At 47.3% G+C, this 26,904-nt stretch overlaps 1 protein-coding gene across 1 annotated transcript in view; it reads right to left on the reverse strand.

The window, feature by feature from the left end:
- The window catches only part of CCDC42 (coiled-coil domain containing 42), a 158,189-nt gene that overhangs the window by 39,117 nt on the left and 92,168 nt on the right, over window positions 1-26,904 (reverse strand). Inside the window, exons 6-7 of the mRNA XM_085618462.1 lie at window positions 23,789-24,010; window positions 22,505-22,663 (exon numbers count right to left, since the gene is read on the reverse strand). Coding sequence (XP_085474588.1) covers window positions 22,505-22,663; window positions 23,789-24,010 — 381 coding nt within the window. The remainder of the gene's footprint in view (window positions 1-22,504; window positions 22,664-23,788; window positions 24,011-26,904) is intronic.

The following is a 26,904-nucleotide window of genomic DNA, read 5'->3' on the forward strand; positions in this document are numbered from 1 at the left end:
TCCCGCCCACTTACATGCAAAGGTGGTACTAGCCCTGGGGTCTAGATGCGTCTCCTGTAGCAGCACCACCTGGACCTGCTGCCTATCTAAATATGCCAAGATCTTCCTGCGCTTCCACGGGTCTCCCAGGCCTCGCACATTCCACGACATTATTTTAAGCACACCACTTTCCTCACGGTCCATTGACGCCATACAGACAAACCAACCCTACACATTGCAGCCCAAAACACCACCACCTGCTATTCCCTGAACAACCCTGCTCTAATGCAACACAGTGTAGCAAACCCCAACAGTACTCATGAAGTCTCCCGTTCCCCCCTCCCCCACCCACTGAAGCATCCCAATCATGCCAGCATCACCAGTCCCTCCCCCCACCCCAACTTCCAACAGCTTCCCAACTGTACTCAATAACCTGAGCGCCACCCGTATCCCACTCAAGGCAGGCATAGAGATAAGCTGTAAACTGTACAGAACAAACATAGGGTACTTCCCTTAGGGGCTTCACGCCCAGATGCCGCACTATAACCTCCAGTTGGTTCAGACCCAGTCACGACAGCCGCCAGGCCCGAACTCAAACCTGAGGGTGACTGATGAGTTTAGAATGTTCCACTCCCGTCCTCCATGTCCTGCCCAGCAGTAGCCCAATATTGCCCGCCACCGGTATACAAGTGGCTTCAGCACCAGTCCATATGCTCCACCCACCCAACTCCACAGATGTTGGCTTGACCAGGAACCTCGGCAGCATCATCTGTCCCCCGCAGTTAGCGTCCATGCTTGCCATTAGGCTTTCTCCGGCGTGGGGCATCGGCTCTCCTCCGACTGTGACAACGGTACTTTGGTATTTCTACGGGCCTGCTTCAAAAAGTCTTCCACGTGTTGCGGATTGGTGAAAAACTTCTGTGTTCCCTGATGGGTCACCCGTAGACGTGCCGGGTACAGCAAGGCATAATCTATGCCAGCCTGTCTCAGTTTCTGCTTCACAGCCAAGAACTGACGGCGCTCCTCCTGTACGTGCACCGTGAAGTCAGGATACATGGTGAAGGTCACCCCGTTATAAGACAGCTGTTGCTTCTCCCTGGCCACCCTCAGGGCCACATCCCTATCCCTGTAATTTAGTAGGCGAGCAATGATAGGCCGGGGAGTGCCCCCAGGCGGCGGCCGAGGTCCCAAGGAGCGGTGAGCGTGCTCCACCACAAATTGCGAAGACAGAGAATCTTTTCCCACAACGTCCACAAGTAATTTCTCTATGTACTCTTCCAACCTGCCAGTGTTGGTGCTCTCCGGGATCCCGAGAACGCGAACGTTGTTGCGTCGACTACGCGCTTCGATGTCTTCGTTCTTTGCTGCTATGACTTTGAGCAGTTTATCTAGTTGCTCAGTCGCCGTTTGCACATGTGCCGCTGCGTCCTCCACATCAGAGATACGCTGCTCCGCCTCAGTAAGCCTGGTTTCATGCCCCTCGAGTTTCCGCTCTATTGTGTCCATGTGGCTGGCCAGGGTGTCCATTTTGTCAGTAATCGCGGCAAACCCTTGGCGCATCTCGGCAAGAATAAGCTGCAAATCATTGTCTGAGGTCTTTGGTTGCCCCTCCCGCGAAGTGGCAGCTCCCGTGCCCGCCTCCAACTGCGGCTGTGCCGCTTGCCGCCGGGCGTCGAAGGATAGCTTCTGCTGGCGAGCCTCCGACTTCCCCATCTTGCGGGGTCCACCACTGTCCTGGCAGACGCTGTGTCCGGGTGTACCCCCAGGCAGTCCCACCTCGCAGCGTCCCCGCACGAATCACGCTGATCAGCACCTTCTTCAACCAAGCGCCAGGTCAGCGGACCACACTTCGTACTGCCCGCACTCGTCACTCGTCTCTCGCCATCCACAGCTTTAACACCACCCACGAATTCAAGACCAGGTCCTAAGTGCTCCGCAAGTTATCACCTCGCTCTGACTGAGCCCAATGCAGCACTTCGCGCCCTCCGTCACCTCCTCCAGGGCACAGCAGTCACCAATATCCTAAACCAGTCACAGTCCGGTGCCTTGCTACAGCGGCCCCATCACAGCCTTCTCCAGCATGAAGTACGAGCTGCCCACAGTTTCCAAGGTCCCTGGCGCTGCCACCCAACAGCACGCAATGATCGCGGGTCCACGCTTCACATGTAGACACCCTGCAGATAGGGGGGCCCCCAGAGCACCTCCACCAGCAGCACCTTGGTAGTCAGGCCAGCCCCATCAGCCCTCAGGAGACAGACGTCCGGAAATCGATAGCGCCGCTCCCCCCGTGCTCCGGAGGCCAGCGCGGCACCAGCACGGGTAAGAAGTCAACCCGCCTGCAGTTCTCCGCCCGCAGCCCTCGGTTCACTGCATCTCTCACCTCCGCTCACCGCAGGTCCTGGTATTCACCTCCTAAGAGAGGGCCGCGGCGCACCAGGCAGAATTCGGAGAACTAAAAGTCCGGCGGCAGCACTCCGGTCCCAGCACTCCTCTAGTCCTTGCAGCTACGGTCACGTCACGATCCGGCCCCACAGCCCCTCCGATGCACGGCCGTCTGCACACCAGCGCAGTCGTTAAGCAATCGCCTCAGCTCAAGTCCAGCAGCGCCCTCCGGATGCAGGTGCGTGGCCCAGCCTCCGCGTGGAGCGCCGGCCACTCGCATGGGGAGCCGCGCCGATCACCAGTTCCAGCCCAGCCACCGCTGCCAGTCACCGAGGGCGATCTTCTCGGTCCCGAAGCCTCAACCAGCCTCAGAAGGTCACCGGGGGATGCACCAGGCATTCACCAACGCCACAGGTTGTCTCCAGTCGGACATCGGTCCCAGGAGTAGGAGAAATGAACGGATAACGACATCAGTCGGCGGGAGCGCCTCTAAGAGGCAGCCATTCCGCTCATGCGCCACCTAGCGCCCCCATCACTTGGACTATCTAGTTGATGGGAGAAGGTGTATGCATGATGTGTGCCTAGTGTTTAAACAGCGAAAGATGATGTGTTTTTGTAATCGTGGTGGAAAGCACACAGGGAAAGTTGACCTGTTTACGTAATCTCCGGGAAGGAGGTGGGAGGTGGCACTGTAGGGTGTTTTCTCTTTCATCTTAGGTCTTTCCTAGTTTGTGTAAATTTGTGCTAAACTCACTCATGTCTAGCTTCAGAGGTTTTAAAAAAAAATATTTTTTATTATATTCATTATAACCAAGGCACAAATCGTTCAAATCTCGTACATATATGTTACATTTCAGCGTTGAACATTCCGTTAACATTGGCTCATAGGCATTCATCCCAGTATAGTTATTATCAGCGCCCCTTAGTTTACTCCCCTGCCCCAACCTCATTTTCGTCATCAGTGCCCTCTTCCTCCTGCACCCCTGGTGGTTCACATATGTATCCCCTGAATTTATTCCAGTTCCCCCATACCCTGCTCCACTTTCGAGGACAACCACGACTGACAAACACTGTTCTTTCGGCCACCATAGCTGTGTCCTGTGTCCATATCTTTGCACCAAGCGGCGAGTGTTGGCAATTCTGCTGAGCCCCATTTTTTCTCGATGTTACGTTTTTGCGAACATTATCCCCAACGTGGCCCAATTCTGTGCTGTGCGAGTAAGGTCATTCGGCTCCCAAACATTTAACAAACATCTCTTGGGCTCAGGCACCAGTGACACTTCCTCTGCCTGTGATATTGTTCTCATCACCTTTATCCAATATTCTCTGACCTTTGGGCATTGCCACAGGGTATGGTAAAATGTACCCTCCTCCCCACATCGTCTTAGGCAATACGGGTGCAATGTTGTACCTATCCTATAAAGGGTGAGCCTAGTGTAGTAGGTTCGGTGCAGTATTTTAATCTGCACCAACCTACGTTTTGAAGGTATTCCCATCTCCCGTGGGTAAGCTAGTGCCTCCTGCCATTCGGTGTTGTCAAGTTCTCCCACATCACGGGACCATTTTTCCCTGAGTGTCACAGTAGGATCAGGCAAGTTGTTAATTAGTTTTCGGTAGGTGAGAGAGGTAGCCCATTTGTGCATGTAGTCTGTCAGCAGCCTGTCCTCTAGGGGAATGGCCTCCAGGATCTCGGTGCCGGGTTTCAAGGCAGCTCGCAGTGCGTGTTTTACCTGCATATATCGAAAGATTTCGGAGGGTGCCAGCTCATACTGTTGTTTAAGACGTTCGAACGTGATTACTTTTCCGTTGCGCCACATGTCTCCCACTGTGGATATGCCAATTGCGTCCCATTGAGCGAACCCCTTACAGTTCCTAAGCCTTCCCAATCGTTGTGCATCCCAAAGAGGAGTGAGTTGTGTTATAACCCCATGCCAACCTAGTTTAGTATGCGCTGTATGCCATATGGTAACTGTATGTTTTGTGGGCCCTATTAACAAGGTGGCTTGCTTCTTGTTATAAAGGGCTGACAGCATACCCTCTGTTCCTAACCTTGACCTGTCCGCTTGGAATGCAGGGTCCGCTTGTAGGGCATGTATCCATTGATTAACGACTTTTAACTGAGCTGCCCAATAGTATAACTGTATGTTTGGGAGTGCTATTCCTCCGTCATACCATCCCTTAACCAACTTGTCCTGCGCTATGCACGCTGGTTTGTTACCCCACAGTAGACTAGAGACCTGAGCTGCTATCATTTTTAAGTAACTTGGTGGCACTGGGAACGGTGTATTTTCCAGTGCGTACAGGAATCGAGGGAGCGCCATCATTTTAAAAAGCGCTGCCTTTCCCAGCAGTGTCAGTGGTAATGTTCTCCAATGCATCGCATCCCTTTTTAAACGTTCCAAATGGGGCACAAGGTTTCTTTTGAAGAAGTTATCTGGGTTGGGTGTTATGTATGTACCTAAATATTTAAACGCGTCTTCTGTGATCTGCAGTGGGCAATCTGCTGGGAGTTGAGGTGGTGGGCCATACAGGATAAACATGATCGATTTGGACCAGTTTATGGTGTATCCAGATGCGGACCAAAGAGTTCACATATACTTAAGAGTACCAGTATGGAGCGCCTAGGGAAGGTCATATACAATAATACATTATCCGCATATAGGGAGATGCGGTCTTCCCATCCTTCCGCCCATCTAAGTCCTCGGATCATCGGCTCCCACCTAATCCACGCTGCCAGTGACTCCAGCACAAGGGCAACAAGCATTTGCAATGCAATAGGTCTCGCATTTGCAAAAGTTTGAGCTATTGGCGTTGCAAATGATAATGTCTTTTAACAATAAAAAAAAGAACAGAGTTCAGTGGAATTTGCTTTAAACAAATGCCTGGAAGGATCCACCTCATACACCTTAAAATAATCAACACCAACCACCTTGCCCTTCTGTAGAAAAAAGCTGGAAAAAAACAATTTTGCCTCAGCCACTGGCCCACCACCTTGAATGCATGGTTTACCAATCCAACCCTGCTTAGGAGGGAAAATAAAGTGAAGTGCTGGAGTAGGCAGAGAAGCACACATAGAAGACAAGTGGAAAAAAAACATGCCCACTCATGAAGCGCTTTAAAAGAAAAAAAAAAAGAATTGCCGAAAAATTATCACTTATTTGAAAACAGAAGGTGTGAATCAAAAAGTTAAAAATACACAGGCAGTGCTTGATCGGGGTGGGGGTGGGGGATTGGGGGGTGGGGAGGAACAAAGACAAGATGAACGGGTTAAAAAGCAAATAAGGTGAGTGAACAGAAAGGAGCACATGTGAATGACTAAACACAAAGCCAATCAATCGTAAGGTAGGCTTCGACCTTATAACCACAACTGTCAGGCAAGAATTATCTAGAAACCACACTTAAAAGCACCATCTCTGTTCATGTGATCTCCATGTTAATAGAAACACAACAAAAGGAGGAAAACAGTAGGAAAGGATTAGTTTATCACAATGTATATCTAAAAGCAAAATCTATGCTGATTAGAGAGCACTGTGATTTACATTACCAAGGCAAGTTCTGAAAACGCAATCAAATATGAAACATGTTAGAACAAGAAGCAGGCCCTTCTGGGCTGCTACTTAAAGGCACTATCATAGTCCATCAATTGTCCATGTTCACTGCACGTGCGTAGACGCAAATGCGGGAAGTGCAGAAATCAATACAAAGTAATAGTGAAATGCGTGTGACATAGATAGCACTGCTCTGGGTGTTACTGAAATGTATTGTGAAAACCCAATCTATTGTTGCACATATGATGGCCATAAGCAGGTCCTTCACAGCGGTTTCTGGTAGCTACAGAGACTCCTGTCCAGAAGTCTAACTGGAGCAGAAATCGTACTAAAAAGCAGTTTGTTTGTACGCCGACTTCTGTGGCCTATAAAATAGCATTGCTAGGGGTGAAAGGAGAGCAAGTCCACAGGTTACCAGAAACCATGTAGATGACTAACCTGCTTTCGGAATAATTTGCATATCGCCAAATTTGCCTCCGATTTATTTCCTCTCAGGAAGGACATCCACATGCTATATATAGTGTCTCTTCTAAGACTTCAAAGCCCTATATCTTTTTGCTGTCCTGGAGGAGGATTATTTGTGTTTGGTTACATTTGTTGCTGTGTGAATTTACATAGTGGCATTTCGGCCGAGTGTCACACACAAGAAGAGCTTCAAGATAACACCATGATGTAAATGTAATTGTGAATTCCATGCTGATTATAAAGCACTGCAGTTTACAGTACAGTGGTGCGCTTTCAAACCGTAATCTAAAACTAAACATGTAGCGCCCAGAAGCAGGCCCTTCATAGCTCCTAGGATTAGGCAGAACTCGCCCTTAAGACACCATCTCTTTGCATCCAATCTTCATGTTCATCCGTTCATCATGTTAATTGAAAAGCACTAATAATAAGTGGCCGGGTGGGCTGAAAGTGCTCTTAGTTAATATCATGATGTATAATTACAAGTTAGATTCATGCTAATTAGAAAGCACTACAGTTTACAATACTGAGGCGTGTTGTGAAAGCTAAATCTAATAGTAAACATGCCGTGCTCTGTAGCAGGCCCTTCATAGTTGTTAATGCAGTTTTCTTTGTGAGACTCATCATGAAAATACAGTGGTATATTAAGATTGTTAGGTGTTCGCAACCCCGCCCTGGAACCAAAGCCAACAAGAAAAACAAGCCAGGTCCAGGGTGCAGACAGAGCGGCCCAGGGCCGTAGCCAGCAGGTCTGGGGCCCTCTTACAAAGAAGGAAATACCCCAGGCTGCACAGTAGTGCGACAGCTAAGAACCACCGACGTTAACTAGTTTTATTTCTTCCAGTTTGGAGAGAGCATATTTAGGTTTGTACTTAAGAGCTAACGGGAATTCTGAGGAGGTACCGATACATCTGGTCCACGGGCTGACAAGAGTCGCGTTTCAACATCCCTTTTGGCGTAAATTTTAAGTGCGCCAGTAGGACATGGCGTGGAAACACTTGAGAGTACATGCGTCTTAAGTTTTCCGGATCAATACGCAAGCAGCTCATTCAAAACTAGCTTTTTTTAAGCATTCTGGGAATTGTAGTCCGCTTATAGAAAGAACTACAATTGCCAGAATGCAAATTAAATCTACGAAATCGGCCAAGGGTCGGCGCGGGACTGACCTGTAAAGAGTTACCGCAGGCCTGGAGCGCGATCCGGAAGGAGACCGTGTTATCCGCACCGAGGGACGTGTACCTGCACAGAGCGGTTCCCAGCTTAAGGTCAGCTGCCTGGACCAGCTTGCCCGTACCGAACAGATCCCGCTGCACAGCGACCACCATACTGGCCTCCTTACACCGCACAGACACCGGCTGCACGGGGGGCAGATCTCGGCTCCCTGCCAGACTCCACGGGTTATTGAAGAACACCCCTGGAGCCGCCCGGCCGCTCCTTGCCAGGCCCAGCTGAGACCAGCCTCCTACGGAAGACTCCCCCCAGGAACTAGCGCAGAATCCCTTATACGCCAAGCACAGGAACACAACCCCTGGGAGCACACTCTGTCCCATGCTGGCGGCGCGAGGCACTAACAGACCGAGCTTTCGGACAGAGTAGGGCCTGCCTTTCACCCAGCTTTATAGCGCACCTGGCGCCAATTCACACGCGCACAGGTCACCCACGGCCCTTGTAGTTCCAGGTCACAGTAAGGATCTCGACTCTAGAGCTGAGAAACACTGAAAGTAAAGTGTTGTCTCCAAAAGTAATTGACAGTGGGAATCGAGACGATGTCTTTCATGAAGAAAGATTACATATTAGCTAACACTTGAACAATTACCACCAATAACGGATGCTGTTCACCAAACCCTCTGTGGAGATTTCCAGTCCCAGCCGACCGGTTACAACAAGCCAGGCGGAGCGTGGCGCGCGCGCGCACGCTTTGGGGCGGGGGAGCGGACCCTTTGAAGTGCTCCCAAAAGGCGGATTGCATGGCGGCACGATGCGCGTGATTGTGCGCGTGCTAGCCATGCAATCTGCTTTTTGGGAGCACTTTTGAAGCCCGTATTCTATAGTCTCGCTTTGCAATCACTTACGCGATAGCAAGGCGAGACCTAAAAAGCAGTGGTGACAGAGGGCAGCCTTGGCGTGAGCCCCGTATTAGTGGAAAATTCTCGGAAATATGACAATTGGCCGTAACATGTGCCACCGGTTTAGCATACAGTAAACTTATCCATGCGCAGAATTTAGGGCCAAAGCCCAAGTGAGTAAGCACAGCGAATAAGACGGTCCATTCAACCGTATTGAATGCCATTCGTGCGTCCAGGGAAAGTATGACAGCTGGTTCCTGAATGTATGGGATACAGGCCATCACACCGTGCAGGCGTCTCAGGTTTAGAGCCGTGTTTCTGCCCGGCATGAAACCGGACTAGTCCGGATGTATCAAAGTCGCCAAGTGTGGCGTCAGTCTGATCGCAAGGAGTTTCGCAAGAATTTTAGCCTCTGCATTGATTAAAGATATTGGGCGATACGAAGTACATTCTTCAGGGGGCTTTCCAGGTTTTGGGATCGCTATTATGGTGGCTAATCGTTGATCTAGTGGGAGTTCACCCGCCTGCAGACTATCGGAATACATATGTAACAGGTGTGGGGCAATGGTCCCAGCCGTCGTTTTATAGAGTTCTATAGGTATACCATTTGGTCCTACCGCCTTTCCAGATTGCAGTGAGCCGATCGTCACCAGCAGCTCTTCGACCGTGAGATCAGCCTCAAGCGAAAGGGCCGCCTCCGGTGTGAGTTTGGGCATAGCAATATCTTTTATGTAAGACAGTGCCTCATCCGCAGTCATAGCGGATAATGACGTATATACCTGCTGAAAGTGTGTGTACTATCGTCCGTGGGTCAGTCGTCTCCTGACCTTCCCTCGTCTGAATTCGTGCTATCCATTTTTTCCCTTGCTCCCTTTTATCAAGCCATGCCAGAAGTTTTCCGGCCTTAGTTGCCTGTGGTAAGCTACATTTTTGAGTGTTTCGCAGTTTAGAAATTTAATACAATTCTGTTGGAAAAAGAAATTAAAGATTAAACTCAGGTCATCTAACGATGCAGGTAATGGTGGGAGGTCTCAGTGCATGCATTTGCCTCTCCTGAGGCATGGCATAGATACACGGCCTGTTGATGCAAAAAGCAATCACAAGAAAGCACCCATAGGGGCTTCATGCAAATATCCCAAGAGTTCTTATGGCAGGGCCCCGGGACAAAAACGTACGTGCCTTGTTTTTCCCAAGTGAAGTTGGAAGCCTGAGCATTTGGGGGCATGCCTTGTAACACCCTCTCTGTGCATGAGCTCTTTTCCTAGTCTGTGGGGTCCGGATGTGGAGTGAACCCCCAAAAGGTTCATCAGTGCTGAATCAGCACTGGATGTTGTGTATGCCTGGTCCTCATTGGCTAATCAGGCAGGCAGAGAGCTGAGGTACTTTACCGAATGAACTTGCAACACAGCTTTCTCCAGACTAACTAGCCATTGCTCTGTGAACCGTATTCCACTAACAGTAGTTATTAGAAGATATTCGTGTGTTAGTAGCACGTTCCAGCGGCCACCATTGTAACCAGCTATAGAGTCAACATGATCTGCAGGCTACAAAGTGGTGAAGTAGTAACAGAAATTAGAGTTGACTACAGAACCGGGCATGCTGGGGGCTGACCTTTCTTATGACCTGGAAGTTGTTTTTAAGTTTGCGCGTGGACAGGAGGCTCCCAAACAAGTATGCATAGTTCCTGTTTTCCAGTTTGTTTGAGGGTAAGTTGAACATATGGAAGCGATCCTTCACTTTAGTAAGACAAACAGACTTACTTTTGAGCTAGTGGAGAAGCGTCCCACGGAGGAGAAATGAAAAGTTACGCTGAAGTGTGACTCGGAGCCTGGTGGTCATGCATTAAAAGTGACTGCTGTTACGAGCTCCATTGAGTGAGGGATAATTCTTAAATATGAGTGGCACCTTGAGAGCAGGTATCGCGGGAGCGCGGTAAACCGCACGTGTAAATGACAGGTCATTGTTGATGTCAATTCATTACATCCACTTGTCTGCTCGTTAAGCCATTCTGCCTCCTAGGAAATGATGCTGCTCATGAATATTGAACAGAAGCCCCAATTCAGTTTAAACCCGGCATTTGTGAGAGCGCACATAGTGCCGGCTGTATTTTGTAGCGCTGACGTGGCAGCGCTTAGAGGCACTTGTATTCAGAGAGCTGCGCTGCAATCTGAGACTTGCCAGTCTGCTGAAAGAGCGATTCACTTCAGTGACACACTCCCCCATTATACATGGTTAGAAAAAACAAGCGCGGCTGCAAAGCAACATGTTTGTTTAATTAGTAACATGAGCCAAGACAAGGATAAGGGAGGGATGCAGCTGGCACAATGCGCGCCTCTGCTCGCTCTCGAGACCCCTAGGCCATGGGAGTGAAAGTTTAGAGGGAAGGCAGGACATGCACCTGTCTCTGGCCATTTGCGTGCTTTCAATTATTGAAAGCCACACGCCAAGGCCAATGGAATGTGTGGGAGGAAGCACACCTACACGGAGAAGGCTCTTGGAAGTCTGAAGTGATTCCAAGAGCCCTCTCCTAGAGCAGCGCATGCAATGCGCTAGGGGAGACCTAACAACCACTTTACCTACAATTTATATTTAAACAATACAAACAGAGTAGGATACTGTGCTCCTAGCTAACACCACAGATCGTCAAAGCATCTTACCATAAGTCATCCATAAGAGGCTCAGCTTTCTTGATACAAAATGCAAGCTCTGTAACTCACCACCGGCCATGATTTAAAGCATCCAGAAGCATTTAAAGTTCAGAAGAGAGGTGGAAATATGGTTGTTCCTATACTAATTCAATCAATCACTGAGCTGACCCTGGGATAGATGCCAGAACTAAACTCTTCTACCGCTATAAGCACGAGCAAAAGCTATTGAACAGTCCTGACATGTACACCATGCTAACTGGGCTGATTCAGGCACCAAACTCGGACTGAGGTGCTCCACCAACATAAACTCTTAGTGACCTTGACGTACAAATGCAATATAAAAATGCCATCCCAACAGTAAGATATGCCTCACAAATCAATACTAGAAGCACATGTTGTCGCTCTGCACCAGAAGACCTGCAACCTGCCTAATGACATATAGGTCTCAAACCATAGCGCCCCCACACATGCACACTTACAGTGGCGTAACAATAGCCCCTGGACCCCCAAGGTGCAGGGAGCCCCCCCCGAGCTCCATGGGCTCCCACCGGCACAGTGCACAGGCGGGCTTGACAACTCTTACGTTCGGGGCATAGGGACCCCCCTCCATGTACTTTGCAGGGGGGGGGGGGGGGAGTTTCGTTACACCACTGCCTTCCACCGCTAATCATAATATAGAATGCAGTTATTCTAGCCTTTCTGACAGACCACAACAGTGACATACTCAATGCACTGACATCCTATGAAACAAGCATTTGCAATGCAATAGGTCTCGCATATGCGAGAGTTTAAGCTATTCCTATTGTAAATGACAATGCCTTTTATAGATCTGTTTTAACCCATAAATAATAGGCATTATCATTTACAATGCCAATAGCTGAAACTCTTGTAAATGCGAGACCTATTTCATTTCAAGGAAGCGGCCACCATTGTCCAGGGCTGCTTGGAAAGTGAAAGTGCGCATGGTGTGCTGAATGTTGTAGGAAAGCATCTTGTGCTTTAGAAAATAGTGCTTACAGACTAATTAAGACATACCCTGTAAAAGAAGTAAATGGGTCAGTCCTAATGGGAGGTTACAAATGAAGACAAGGCGGTTCGAAGGAGGGACTAAAAAGCCTATTAACAAATCAGAAGCTAGCATTTACAAATGACAATGACACAAGCCAATGAAATATATGGGCGGAGCTTCAACTCCATACTCGAATACAGCATGCTTTGCAGAGCAGCGCATGCGCTGACCAGGCTCGACCTAAAAAAGGATGGCAAAAATACAGTTCTTCCGGGTATATCACTTCAATTGACATCTCATAATGACAATTGTATGAAAGAGGACTGTAACACAGTCTATCACAACAGATCCCTGATCCTCCTCACTTATTTCCCGCACCTGTTACGTCTCCCAGATCCATAATACTACAGAGTTTACTGCCTCCAGAGATAACCAGCGGAGGAAATTGGATCAAGAACATAAAAGATAAAACACCAACACAATAAAGGCACCTGCAGAGCTAATCAGTTACTATGCAACTATGGTTCTTACAGGTGTCACTCAAGCCAAAAAGTGTATTTGGAGGTTAAATAAGCTCATGCAGTCAAAGCTTGTATGACAAGAAGTATACAGAAAACCACCATGAATAAAAGAACCATTTAATTACATCAATTATCGATCAATCCAAATAATCTACAAAAGCTGCAAAAATAAACATGTAAATTAGTGCACTGTGACCCCAGTAGGACGACTAAACCAAAATAAAACGATATACATCAAAGTATAGTTGTAAAAGGCCTGGCTTGTTCATGAGAAACGACCACCTAAAGTTCCCAACTAGTTTAGTAGGTGATGATTCCTTTACTGGTTTGTTTATGTGTCAACGACGTTTCGACAGCGACTAGGTTACAAGGATCTCAACAGGTCAATTATAATAAGGGGACATATGTGGAGATGAATATAAGGTCACTTGTCCTGCACCAGAATCCATCGGTATAGCACAGCGAATAAAGAAAATGAATGAACTCACCCCTGGAAGTAATATAGAAACTAACGAATTAGAGTTTAACGGGGCAGCGAGATTCCAAATATAATGTTGAATGAAGAAACAGTTTCAGCGGGCCCTCGTGGGACTGCACAGCCAAGATTCAGCAAAATACACGCGGCAGCAAGGCAAGCACCCACAGGAGGCTAGCGAAGAAGCCGATGCCCCGATAAACAAAACAGGACGGAAGTCTCTTTCATTGGTGATAGCGCAAGCGCGCGCCGCGCCCACGAGGAGCGTAAACGTGTCACTACTCTCCAAAACGAGGCTTGGTTGGCAATGTGCTTTCCCAGTCATGTTCCAGTGACAAGGACAAACTAAGCCTTTCCCAGTGGTGGGAATGAATACATGTAACAGCAGGGCTTTAAGTGGGCCGGGTCCTGCCTTTGCTTCTAAAAAGCAGGTACTGATACAGGGTCCTTATCGGGCTCTCCATTTTTGACCTCATCCTCTGGGCGCAAACATAAAACTTACCTGTGCAGCGGTCCCACCCTTCACGGCCTTTGATGTAACTTCGAAGAGACTCCGCATGGTTCATTCACAGTCTCATCATTTCAGAACTGAAGCATTTTCAATATTATATACAACGAAGCGATCTTTGTTGCTTATTTATCTCATGCAACTAACAACCATTGGCAAAGCCAATAGTCCTGGTTTGTTGTAGGTGGAAACCACCGGCTCAAATTAAGCACTGGGTTGTTGTCACTTAAAACTACAATAGAGACTAAAAAGGAAGTGCACCAGATGCTTGATTCGGCTCTACTTTGGTTTTCCTGTTGCCATGGGAAAAGAGCCTAGGCAGACAGAGGCTGATCTCCTTCTCGAGCCAAGCTTGAGCCTTGCTTGGCTTGCCCACCTCTTCTTTGTATTGAGCATCACTCTGCTGTCCCCCTCTAAGCTCTGCCCACTGTAAAAGGGAAGCTATGCAGAGACTTCCAGAGTGGGTGGCAATGGCACTCCTCTTAGGACTGCATTAGACAGGAAAAAAGGCACAGGCAGTGCTTAATTCTACTGGTGTTTGTGGGTGGTGGGCTACAGCACTCATTTTTGATGACTTTGACTCAGACAAAGATTGGAAAACAGTGAAAAAGGGAGAAAACAAATATGAAAGTAACCTGCAAGAGTAAGATTAAGAGAAAGGAAGTGTTGAGGTATGGAAGAATAAGGGCATGCAGTGGATTCAAGACTTGGTAGTCTTGGTATCTGGCACACCATGGGGTTGGCAGTGCTGATGGAGGCTTCTCAAGAAAAAAAGTTGGACACCTGCTCTTATGTTTTTACATAATAACTGGATACAAATATTATTTAGTCTTGTAGAGCACACTGTGGCACCTTAGCGATAGAAGAATGCCCACAGCAAGAAACATGATATCATCATAAATTGACAGGGGAATATAAAATACTTTTATTTTCCTTTCTCCAGCACTGGATCTTTCATATATTCACATGTTTGAGTCACTCCTCAACGTCAGGTTGGGAATCCCCTGTAACTTTAAATAGCAGTAGGCAGTGCTAAAATGGCCCTAGGCCTCAACAACAGTGTTTGTTTAGTAGCACATCTGTCTCATTTGAAACAATCTGAGCTTCAACCAGAAGTGCTGAGCTCTCTTAATCCCCCTAGTATCCACCACTACTCTGATTTCTACTGAACGTCATATGTGAGAGAGTCCCGACCCGGAGAAGAACTCTGCACAAACATCTCTGTGACCTTATCCTTGTACATTCCTGGTCTATCCTAGACGTGAACTAGCCCTATATTCAGATTTCACACTACTATATGTTATTTTGGGGGTAATTCTGTAGAAATATTCTCCACTTTCTGGGCCAGAGCTCTACCACCAAATGTCAACATCTTTGACAGAAGAAATCTGTCTAACCTGTGGATAGAAGATCTATACTTGCCTTTACCAGGGCACGTGTTCACACTGCGATATCTGTAAAACCTTTCCTTCCAAGAATCTGAAGGACAGTGAAAGGAGGTTGGCATTATACATGCTGGAGATAAAAGAAATGTCCCACTTCAAAGGTGGATACTCCTTCTTCTGGGGGTGATTCTGTTAAAAGTGCCCCACTACACACTTTCATGAAAGAGGTGTAAGAAACAAAACACTTAGTTTCCAGAGCTGGATAGCTGCTCAAAGTGCATGTAGCCATCTCCTGTAAAAATGAGACTGGAGCTTCCTCAGAAAAACACTCCACAAAGGGCAAACATCAGCCTGCGAATAAAATTGTGTGAAAATCCAGCTCACTATTGCCCTGACTGAACTACCGTTATCACCATCAACATCGCAGTCCTCCTCAATGACGACTAAGAAGAAACCTCCATTCTTGACGCCAACGTCATCAACGACATCCTCATTGAAATATATGGGACAGACCTCATTGACAGCCACGGAGCGATCCTCATCAACAATGACCCTCATTGACGTCCAAGCCCTTGTCAGTGACGACGGCCACTGTAGTGACCATCATTGATGAAGACACTGTCATTGACCACTCCAAGGATGTCCTTGCTCCCACCGTCGACGGGCAAATCTCTTGGCGACAAGCCTTCGTTCACCATTGAAGGGAATTCCAGAACTGACGTGTACTACCTCATCAACAACAGCCTCATCGATTACACCGTTGATTGACTAAATCTTCTGTTTCAGTGTCCTCTTCACCAAAGAAGGTGATAGCAAGTTAGCCCGCTCAGATTCTGAAATTGGACCTGGAAGCTGATATAAGTGACCACAACATTATCTTGGAGACGGCGTACAGCCCGGTGCTGCTAGATGTGTGTTACGTACTCGAATTTGATGTAGAAGCTTTGGAAGAAGAAGACTATCAAGCCACAGATCGTTGTAACTGACAACACTGCTCTGTCTTATGGACCACGTCATTATCACAGAAAACCAGAAGTTGTGTAAGGGCCTGTTGCGTTCATGTCAACATTGTAGCAGATGGTGAACACTTTGACTATTACTTGCCCAACAGCCAACTGGGCAACCAGCAAGTGCCCCACTGTGAACTTCATAAATGCCTCCAACACCACCACCACCTCAAACGCCGATTCTATCTCCTCCGCCTTCACCACCCAGGAATATTTCCCTGCCATTAGTCCCACTAACACCTATTGACATTGGCATGAAACTAGAGAAGGGATCTCTCCCTAACAGTAATTGCCCAGGACTTTGATATTCCATATTAGGTGGCTCGGCTGTTGAACTTTCAAATGCTGAAAAACGTTCTCCATTGACTTAAGCTCATCAGTGGTTTACGTCCTTACCTCAAGACAAGAGATGCTTTAACTACATTTCCCTCTGCTTGGGTTTGAATCGTTTACAAAGCTGGTAAGTTGCAGTGCAATAAGAGCTAGGGAAATATCTGTCATGCAGGCTCATTATGGTCACGAGGAGTTAAAGTACCCTTTCCTCTAGAAATCTCCATTGAAAGGATGATGTTAATAATGAAGCAACAACAAATTATATCAGTCTGGATAAGTATGATTCAGCAACAGATAGATACCATTCAAATAAACATCACATAGTCATTTGTTCCTGTTTCTACCAAAACCCGAGATTTTGCAGAACAACAAGAACATATGTTCTCATGGGAAACAGCCTTTACCACGAAGGCTTTTCTATGCGTTACGTTTACAACGGTACACTTACCTCGTAAACGTCTTCACAACGCGTATTGCTTCCACGACCGTCTTTACCACGCAAGCAACGTCATCACGGAACGTCTTCTTCCTCATCCGAAAAAATGCGTCAGTCCTTTTTTAGTGTCGGCGAAGACGTGAGAAAAAGGCAAAAAAAAGAAGAAAGGGGGCTTGGGGGGGGTTCTCCCCCCAAAAAAAGAACAAGCATTGGCATAGCCAATAGGTCTCGCTTTTGGGACCTTATAAGTGTTTAGCCTTGCAACAGTTGATGTTGTTGCACCAAGGATATTGTGCTGCATAACTAAATACTGATAAGGTCCCAAAAGCGAGACCTATTGGCTATGCCAATGCTTGTTCTCAGTTTCATTTAAGTACCAAAGTAGCTGGGGTAACAAAAGGGGAGTGTATTTTAAATAACAAAAGTTTAGCACTTGCCTTTAGTCCCACCAAAAATGTATGTGAGCTAGAGATGTTTTGCTGATGTTGACTTGTCTGGCAAGTAGGTGCGAATGTTACACTGAAAGGATGAAAGGGTAGGTTAGGGGTGCCCCAAAGAATCATTAGACGGGATGTTTCACTTGTGCGGGAACGAACAAATCAACACGCAAATCGATGGCGACATTGATAAGAAGGTCCTTTCCTGCGGTGAAAAGAAGATGTAAAAATCGCGCAGCATGTGGCGAAAGTACAGGGCGCCTTGCTTTCGGCGGTGAATTTAGAGGGAGACGAGCTGGACACATAGTATGTTAAGACTCGCAAAAGGGACAGCTAACAAATGTGTAACGCAGCGCTACAGAAAATAGCGGTATTGCTACAATAAATTGATGTTGAAATAAAGAAATTCTATTTTGGAAATATAAAGCGCATTGCTATAATTTTCCCTTAAAAGGTTCGAAGAATATTCTCGGGTATGTTGTATGTTAGCCTAGTAACGTAAACCTCTTTAAATGCAGGTACAAATGACTGCATCAAACGTCTCTAGAAATAGCCTACCCTTTGTTTATGTTTATTAAAAGTTACAGAAATGTTGTACAGTGTTACAGGAAAGGAAGTAACAGTAATCGCGCTTTGAGGACTAAAAAAAAGTAATGTTTATGCACCCATAAGTATTCCCTAATTTTAGGTAACCCCTGCTAGTTAGTAACACAGGTAGTGTAGACCCCAAACTACACCGAAATTTGCAAAACCATAACTGTATATTTAAAAATAACCCTAAAGGTGTACGACAATTATCTAAAAGCAACCACATTATGCTAAACACATTTTAATGCAAAGCACATAAAGGCAACACCTAAACAGTGACACTTTGCTCTGAAATGTAATTACAAAAGAGTGTTCGTACAACATCCTCTGGCTGTAATTTTCTAAAACCCAAAAAGCCTAACTTTGTTTAGGGATGTGTGCAGCTACGCGATGTTGTAAAACGCCGTAAAAGAAACATAAAACAGTGAGCGAACTGTCGAGCAAAACACGAACCCTGAAGTCTGTCCTCTTAATTATAAAGATTTTATAACAGATACGTGAATGTAAAGTACGCATTTGGAAAACGCGTGTTTTTTTTTTATGTGCCTCTGTACATACACAAAAGGTAGCTGGCTGTTCACCCACGATCAGGGGCCGACAGGCACAGCTGTACTGGAAATGAAGCGGAAAGCAGCCTGTCAGCCCTCGCACAGCAGATTACAGCGTGACAGGGGGAGAGCCAGCACCGAAGGCAGGAGGACCGATAGAGGCAGTTGGAGGACGGCGGAAAACGGAGCATCGCTGCTCCGAGGTGAGCGACTCCCGAGTACTGGGCGTAGACTAGACTGCGAAGTGAGGCATCGGAAGGATAATTACGCAGGCTGTGAAAAGCAGGCAAGTGAAAGCAGGCTGGCTGGCGAGTGGTGTGCGATGTGCGCGCACCATGACGAGAGAGGAAAGCCATATGGCGCCTCTGCTCGTCATTGTGAGCGTAACCGCACGCCCGTCGCCAGTGCACGCGCCAGTGGGCTGAAGCGCTTCCCCAAAAGTGGATTGCATGGCGGCACGATGCACGTGATTGTGCGCGTGCTCGCCATGCAATCCGCTTTTGGGAGCACTTTTGGGAGCCCCTTACCATAGTCTCGCATAGCGATTGCTATCGCAATAGCTAGGCAAGACCTAAAAAACCACGAAGCGTGGGCTTCCTGCCTCGTTATTTGTACCAAATATATTTGATATATTTGCGGGGGCCTGCAGGGGCCCCCGCAGCCCCGGGGACTGCCACCTCCCTGGGGCTTCATTCATTGTGTGTGTGTGGGGGGGGGGGGGGCACTTGAGGAATTTGAGGAATACAGGCTCCGAATAAAGTCCTAGCGTTCCCGTGGTCAGTGAAAGGTTGCTGCTCGCTCCCGTGAGTTATGGTCCTCGGGCCTTCCTAATTAATATCCCAGGCTTGTGTGGCTGACCTCTGGGCCTCATTATGTCATGTGGCTTTCTTTAAAGTCACTGGAGTGCAGTTCAAAGGGCTGCGCCGCACGGGTCACTTGCAAGACACAGAACAGCGCTGCTTACAAATAGCGCCTGCACCTTATTACTGCTTCGTAGCACTTCGGGAAACGATTATTGCGGTCACCAATGTTTACATTTTGGTGGACGCACGTCACATGGAAGAGCCTCCTGTTGTTTTAAAAGAAAATAGACTTATAATGCATCTCGCGACTTTGATACTCATGTTATCTAGCTCTGAAGGATAAAAGGCTGAGTCGTCCAAGGTGACTCAAGCTCTGTGACACACAAACACCTGAGGTGTGTTAAACCACTGAGCTTTATACAGCCCATGGATGAGGAATCAAACGAGTATTTCGTGCCTGAAATAATTAAAGCGGGGGAAACAAGTGGAAATGGCAAATTATTTTATTAAGAACACTGTGAACCATTGGTCCTGAATACGGCAGAATTATTAGATATGTGTAAGCAATGCTAGAAAGCACTATCTGCCGCCCGTGCCGCTTCGGAGTGCCTTATAGTGCCAGCTCCGGATTTTATCAATTTGTTCTCATGAGGGGCTGTACTATCAGACAATTCGAGTGGAATTTACAAACCGACTATGTAATGTTATTCATTATTCCTAGAGGCGCACTCACACAGAAGCCTCATAATATGACCTTGTGGGAACGAAGGTTTATAGTGTCACAACATAAGATTCGTGGGTTCGGAGTCCGAACCACGGAGTCTGTGTTTTATTTTAAAATGAATAGCTGTGGGGGCTCCGTGGAGCCTTTAAACAACCGACCCCACCTCCCCCCTCCCCGAAGAATCGGGGCCGAATTAGTTTTATTCGGACGGGCCTCACTCACCTTAAATCCATCTGAAGTTGATATATGAAGTATTATTGTGTCCTGTAATATTGACGCATTCTGTTTGCAGACAAAACTGTAGCAAGCGCTATATAAACAGGAAGTTATATTGTAATAAGGCAGAGTGACGTCTGTAGCACACACATCATCTTTAACAACTGTACTGTGTGCATCGGGAATGGGCGGTGGGGCAGACGAACCATAGTGCATGTTCTTACTGCTAAAAACTGTCATTTTCTTAAAATGCGAATGGTATTCTGCACAATAGATTTACTATGCTTCTCCTCATACCATACTAACTTTTGTATTTATTCTTCCGGTCGCTTTTGACAAAACAGGAGGGGGTAAACGAAACTACCAGTGTATGTACTATGACTATCGAGACGGGATCTGTGTTTGTTATCCGTTGCTTAGTTGTGCGTGTCTTATATAAAATATCGACGACTCGCCGCTGCGCTGTCAGAGGAAACGCAAACCCATCACATTCAGCGGCAGAAGGACCAGTGAGATTTATTCCCAAAATGTGGGAAGGGGTCGAGGGAAAAGAGGGGACCCTGGAAACAGAGAGTAAGAGGGAGTAGGGTGGAGGGAAACAGGGAAGGGAGGGGAGGTGGAGACAGGTGGGGCTGTGCAGAGTGGATGGGGTTGTTGTAAAGTTGGTGGGGGAGCACAGAAGGTAAGGAGGGAGGAGAAGTAAAGGGAGAAGTAGCAAATGTCAGTAGGATAAAGCGAAGGGTGGGAGAGAGAGAGAGAGAAAAGACCGAGGGAGATAGAAAGTGGGTGAGTGATGGAAGACACACATAACATAAGCACCTCTTTGCTCCCGCCTAGCCTTACGAATCCACTCGCCTCGAGCAGTAAGATGTATGCGTTGTACAGAAGAAGCGTATAGAGCAGACCACAGAGCTCTCATCCTCGACAGGACATGCCTGTAGCGCCTGAAAGGACGGCCTCCTCCGAGCTCCTCTTCTGAGACAGAAACATGCGTCTCTTTATTGTCCCTGGAGTCACTGGGTCTTTTTAATTGGCATCGGAAGGATAATTACGCAGGCTGTGAAAAGCAGGCAAGTGAAAGCAGGCTGGCTGGCGAGTGGTGTGCGATGTGCGCGCACCATGACGAGAGAGGAAAGCCATATGGCGCCTCTGCTCGTCATTGTGCGCGTAACCGCACACCCGTCGCCAGTGCACGCGCCAGTGGACTGAAGCGCTTCCCCAAAAGTGGATTGCATGGCGGCACAAGGTGAGGAATCCACTGGCAGATGTATCCATCAGAAAAGCGGGGTAAAGGAATGATCGAGGTAAAGGCAATGCGTAGAAAAAACATTCTGTTGTAACGCATGCGTGTTAAAGGCATGCGTTGCAACGGAATGCGTAGTAACAACATATATTCTGTTCTCATGTATGTTTTGTGTTTTTCTTAAGAGCAGGTGCTGCTCAGTCCAGGTGTCCACACACCAAGGAATGGAGATGGAGTTTAAAAAGGCTGTCAAGGGTTGTTGTCCATTTAGAAGACTCTTTGACATCACTGCATTCTGTATCTGCTACAAAACTGATTATTGCTATGTGTGTTAAGGTCTTTGATCATCATCTGAAGTCGGGAAACTAATATAAACACAAAACTCTTTGAAGGTAAGATGTAGAGAGAGATTTACTAATGTTTGTCTAGGTGCTCGAGGGGCGCAATGCAATTTCGGTCTACACTCATGGGACTTTATATGGTGTAGTGAATAGACTCTACAGGCCATATTTATGAAAATGTAACGCAGCGCAGCAAGTCACCATGGGTTACAGGGAAAGTGCAGGGATGTGCTGTATTTATCATAATACGCTGTATTCCTGCCTTTTCCCTGGGCTGGTGCTCAATGGGCTGCCTAGAAACAATGCAGGCACTCTTGCACCATGGTGCAAGGGTGCCTGTTTGCATATAGGATTGTTTTCTGCACGAAAACAATCCCCTGGGGCATTTTCTTCTATATGTGCTGCAGAATGCAGCACACATAGAAAGATGAAGTAACGAGGAGAAAGAAAAGATATTTCTGCTTGTTATGCCTGCTCTGGGCAGGCATAACATTTCGGCACATTCCCAGGTCTACCAATAATGGTAAATCTGGAAATGTGTCAAAATCCCTGGTTCTTGCGTGGGAACACCACTCTGGATTTGTCATGTCACTCAAGGGCATGCAAAGTGGCCTTGCGTGGCTTGATAAATTGCATTTTTTAGTTTGCATTGTACATGCACCACGTTGCATAGTGCAAAAGTGACGCAACCCCTACATAAGTGTGGCCCTCCATTTTGTGTTGATTTGTGCCACATAAGCGTAGTGCAAAGAGTTAGTAAATCTAACTTGTAGACTTTCAAGTGAATCATTTGTCTCAGTGCATTGGGAGTGGGATGTTAGAGACATGTCAGTGGTTTTACTTACTGCTTCCAGCTGCTGGGCAGTGTCATCCAAGGACACCTGAAGCCTCTCCTTTATCTCTTTGCTCAAACTGTGGAAGAGGTTCAAGGTTGCCATCTTGATAGTGCCGAGTAGCAGAGTCTTCTTGGCTGCTGTGTTCTGAATGTGCGCCCAGCGGGACTCCTAATGAGGTACAGGGAGCACAAGCACAACAGAGAGAGAGAGTGAGGAGCCAATAGGAACCTAGTGTGAGCCCCAATACTAGAAAGAGTGGGTGCTGTTGGGCATTACTAAGGTTTACCAGTAGAACTGTGCGTGTTTACAGTACTGCACAAGGAAGGAGTGGAGCAGGTCAGGACTGTAATGCATTAGCAGGGAGTGCGTGTCCCAGTACTGTAAGTGCTGGGGGTAAAGGGGAAACATCTATTACAACGCAGTCATTATAACGCACTACCTTTACAACGCAGTCATTACAACGCAACTGCCTTTACATCGCATGCCATTACAACGCATGTCACTACAACGCATGCCATTCCAACGCATGCCATTACAACGCATACCATTACAACGCATGCCATTCCAACGCATTATAAGGTAAGTAATGGAGATGTTTTAGTTTTAGGGTGGTTATAGGTTTTGGGGTACATGGGAATAGTAATTTGTACCCCTACACTATCCAACACTTACCCTAGTGTTGCACTCATTGGAGTGGGAATAGTAATTTTTACCCCTACACTATCCAACATTTACCGTACTGTTGCCCTAAAAGTATTATGCGTTGTAATGGTATGCGTTGTAATGGAATGCGTTGTAATGGTAGATTTTAAAAATGCATTGTAATGGCATGCATTGGAAAATCATGTGATGTAATAGTATTGGTTATGTAAAAAGCGCTTTGTAAAAGCATGCATTGTAATTGTTTGCGTTGTAACGTCATATATTCGGAGTAAAGTGGGTGTGGTTTGGTTTTCAGTGCAATACAAAGAATAGCATGGAGAGTACTCATTTCAAGACTGAGATCTGTTGATCGAGCTAAGGGCACATGCCCTCTTTTAAGCAGGTAATAGGTTATGTCTGGTAATGGAGGGTTATTATCCTAAAAGAGGTCTCCTCTCTTGAAAAGGGCATAATCTGTGCCCGTCATTTTCACTACACCACATCCTTGTATTTTCCTTCATTCCCCCTTTTTTTCATAATTTTGAGACCTACTTTTAGTGAGTTTACATTCAGACAGGGAGTAGTACGGTCTCCCCTTCAGGACCTCTCCCCTGGATTCCCAGTGTGTATTAATATAATGCGTTTCCTTACCCAGACGATCGCCTCACTTTGTGCATGGTCCAGCCTTGTCTGCAGCAGGGACAGCTCGTTATTGTACTGTAGGATGTTGTCACTCTTCTCCTCTACATAGTGGGCCAAGCTTGCACGTGCACGCTCAATCTTTTCTTGTGCCTCTTGCTCGATCTTCACCAGGTCCTGGTAGGTAGCCACCAACGTGAAGTATCGGCTGATCACGTCCCGAACCTCATGGAACTGAGAAATGAGCAACGGTCAATGCACAACCCTTCCTCAACGGTGTACCACCTTCAAACACCCTTTCACTAGCACCATCCAGAGGATGGCGGCCTCTGTAAAATGCTTGCCAATTAAGGATCATCTGCATATGTCCTATCTCATCAATGACACCCAATACCTTCTCCTCTATCATCTAATCGGTTGTATGTCAGAATATTGACTACAGAAATATCATGCCAATAGAACATCGCAGTAAAAATAATCACCAATCAAAATATTGAGGCAGTAAGTTTAGGGTGGTAAAACTAGATTAACTATTCTTACTCCACACATGTGCATATATCTCCAAGGTATATATATGTGGAGCTAATTATAGTACACCTATATTTACCTTCTCGATATTTTGGTCTTCGATATTTTTGCAACAATATTTTAGGAGCACAATATTTAAACCTCGGTATTCTGTTACCGTACCATCTAATTAGACTCCTTCAATGCTGTTTACTCTATTCCCTACTCGTAAGAGGCCACTACGACATTCATGTAGCCAGAGGATTCCACTAATGTAGGTTGAGGAGTCCTTGGTACAAATCTCTGTGGCACTTTGCTCCTGTTTTCAACATTCTAACAGACCGGGGGGCCCAGATTCACAAAGGTTTAGTGTCGGGTTAGCGTTACTTTTTTAATGCTAACCTGATGCTAAACCTTTTTGGAGATTGTTAGACCTGTCAGCCCTTTGGGTGGTCCCTCCTCATCATTATTTATTTTGTCCCACTTTTGCCTCAAACCCTGTTTGAATTTTTCCTTTTTGGGAACCACCAGACTTTTTCGTGTTGCTACAGATTCAGGGAGCCATTTTAGCTACCCCTGAAACTTCTGTCTGAGGGCCTGGAGCACAAAATGGTGGCCACCTGTGACATCACCAGCATCCACTGGAACCTACCAGCACCTTCCAGAACATTCCAGGAGATTCCAGAACTCTGTGACAGTTGGAGACCGTTTAGAATGTTGGGAGGTTAAGACAGAGTGTTGGCAGTTGGAGCTGGCAGTTGGCACCTGACTGGTGAAGAGAGAGGAGCACAACAGTGAAGGAGGAAGGAGTGAAGCAGCAGGGGTGGAAACTTGTGCCTGGAGTGGGGTCCATAAACCCACCCTTGATACTTGTCCCTACTGATGGATCCCAGCCTATAGCCCTGTGTGGGAAGAAGACAGAAGAAACTTATCCTAAGGACCTGGACAGCAGGAACAGGCCTTAGAACCAAGAAAACAGCAAGATTCTGACCTGAGAACTGGTTTCCCTGGAGTCCGGCGTCGAGTAGCCTGAAGACCTGGAGCCCGAGGTGGAGAAGCGGCGCTGACTGAAGTAGCAGACGTCGTACCCGGAGCCGCCTGAGGTCGTGAGAGGGCGCCGACGGAGGTCGTGAGGAATACCAGAGGTCGAGGAGGAAGTGAACCGAGGTCGAGCGAGCGGCGTCATCGGAGGAGTGAAGTCCGCCCTCCGGAGTCGTCGGAGACCGAGGTAGAGGAGCACCGGAGGTCGGGAGTGAGGATCGCACTCCGGAGTCGCCCGGAGCCTGTGAGGAGGAGCACCGGAGGTCGGGGGTGAGGATCGCACCCCGGAGTCGCCGGAAGTCGACATCGAGGCCAGGCCGGCCGACGTCATCGGAGCCGAGAGCGCCATCGGACCGGAGCCGCCCGAAGTCGACATCGTGAAGAGACTGCCCGACGCCGTTGAATCGGAGGTCGAGATCGAACCGAGGCCACCGACATCGGACCGGAACCGCCTGCCGGCGTCGTCAAAGACCTGACATTGTGCCGAGGCCGCCGAGACCGAACCGGAACCGCCTCACGGCGTCGACACGACTCCAGCGGCGTCGGAACATCAGAAAAAGGGCAGTAAGTGGAGTAGAGGGCGCCTAAGGCCCTGTGGAGACCTGAGAGACTGCTCTAAGGGGCTAGGGAGGTGCTGAAACCAACCTGACTGTGCCTGGGGTGAACTGGGACTAACCTAGAGAGGTTGTGTGGAGAGAGAAAGCCAGGGCACTGGTATTCCCCCCTTTGATCTACCTCAGTTTAGGCCTCAGCCTTGTCCCAGCCAGGGAGTAGCCCCCCTCAAGCCTTCCACAACCCTACAAGCTGTGCCTGGGCCAAATCAGCCCATAAGAATTGAAGTGTCATCTGATTATATGAGGGTTGCTGTATACTTTTAATTATTTATTGGGGGTACTGTATTTATTGAGTTTTTACCTATTTATTGCTTCACTATATTTATAGGTCCACAGGACTTGATGGTGTACAATATTTATTGGTACAGTATTTATTGCCTCAGAATATTTAATTGCCTGTATTACCTGCACTGATATTTATGTCCCTTGTATTTATGATCACCCCTATTTATTGAATCTTCAGATAATATTTATTTGACCTGCACTAATTGAAACTTGTATATTGTGATTGACCTATTTATTTTTCCAATCAGCAACTAAGAGAAAAAGATAAAGAAAGAATATTTTCATAATTTTTACGGTGTAGAGTCGTTTTTGGAACGGATGCACGCATGGTTATTGTATGGGTATATTGTATGCTTAGCACTGCGCCTGTTTCCTGACCACTCGAGCCAAGCTACCACAGTGTGTTCGGGGAGTCCACCACCACCCTGCGGAGTGGGAGTGGGCTGTTTCCAACATAAATTGGTGTTCAGCGGTGGGATAGAGCTGTGCCTACGTATACTCAACAATAACTGTGGGTAGTCCATAGGCCTACACCGGGAGTTTTCTCAAAGCGGCCTTCCTAATTGTGGGTTTTTGTTTTTTTCAAATTTACTCTGGTGGTGGGAGGAGGTATTATTAAAGGTACCCCCCTGCATTGTTACTGCACAAAACCTGTCCTCTAACCTGAGTGGGCAAGATGGA

This window comes from Triturus cristatus, chromosome 7 (genome assembly GCF_964204655.1).
Source record: "Triturus cristatus chromosome 7, aTriCri1.1, whole genome shotgun sequence".
Classification (NCBI taxonomy): domain Eukaryota; kingdom Metazoa; phylum Chordata; class Amphibia; order Caudata; family Salamandridae; genus Triturus; species Triturus cristatus.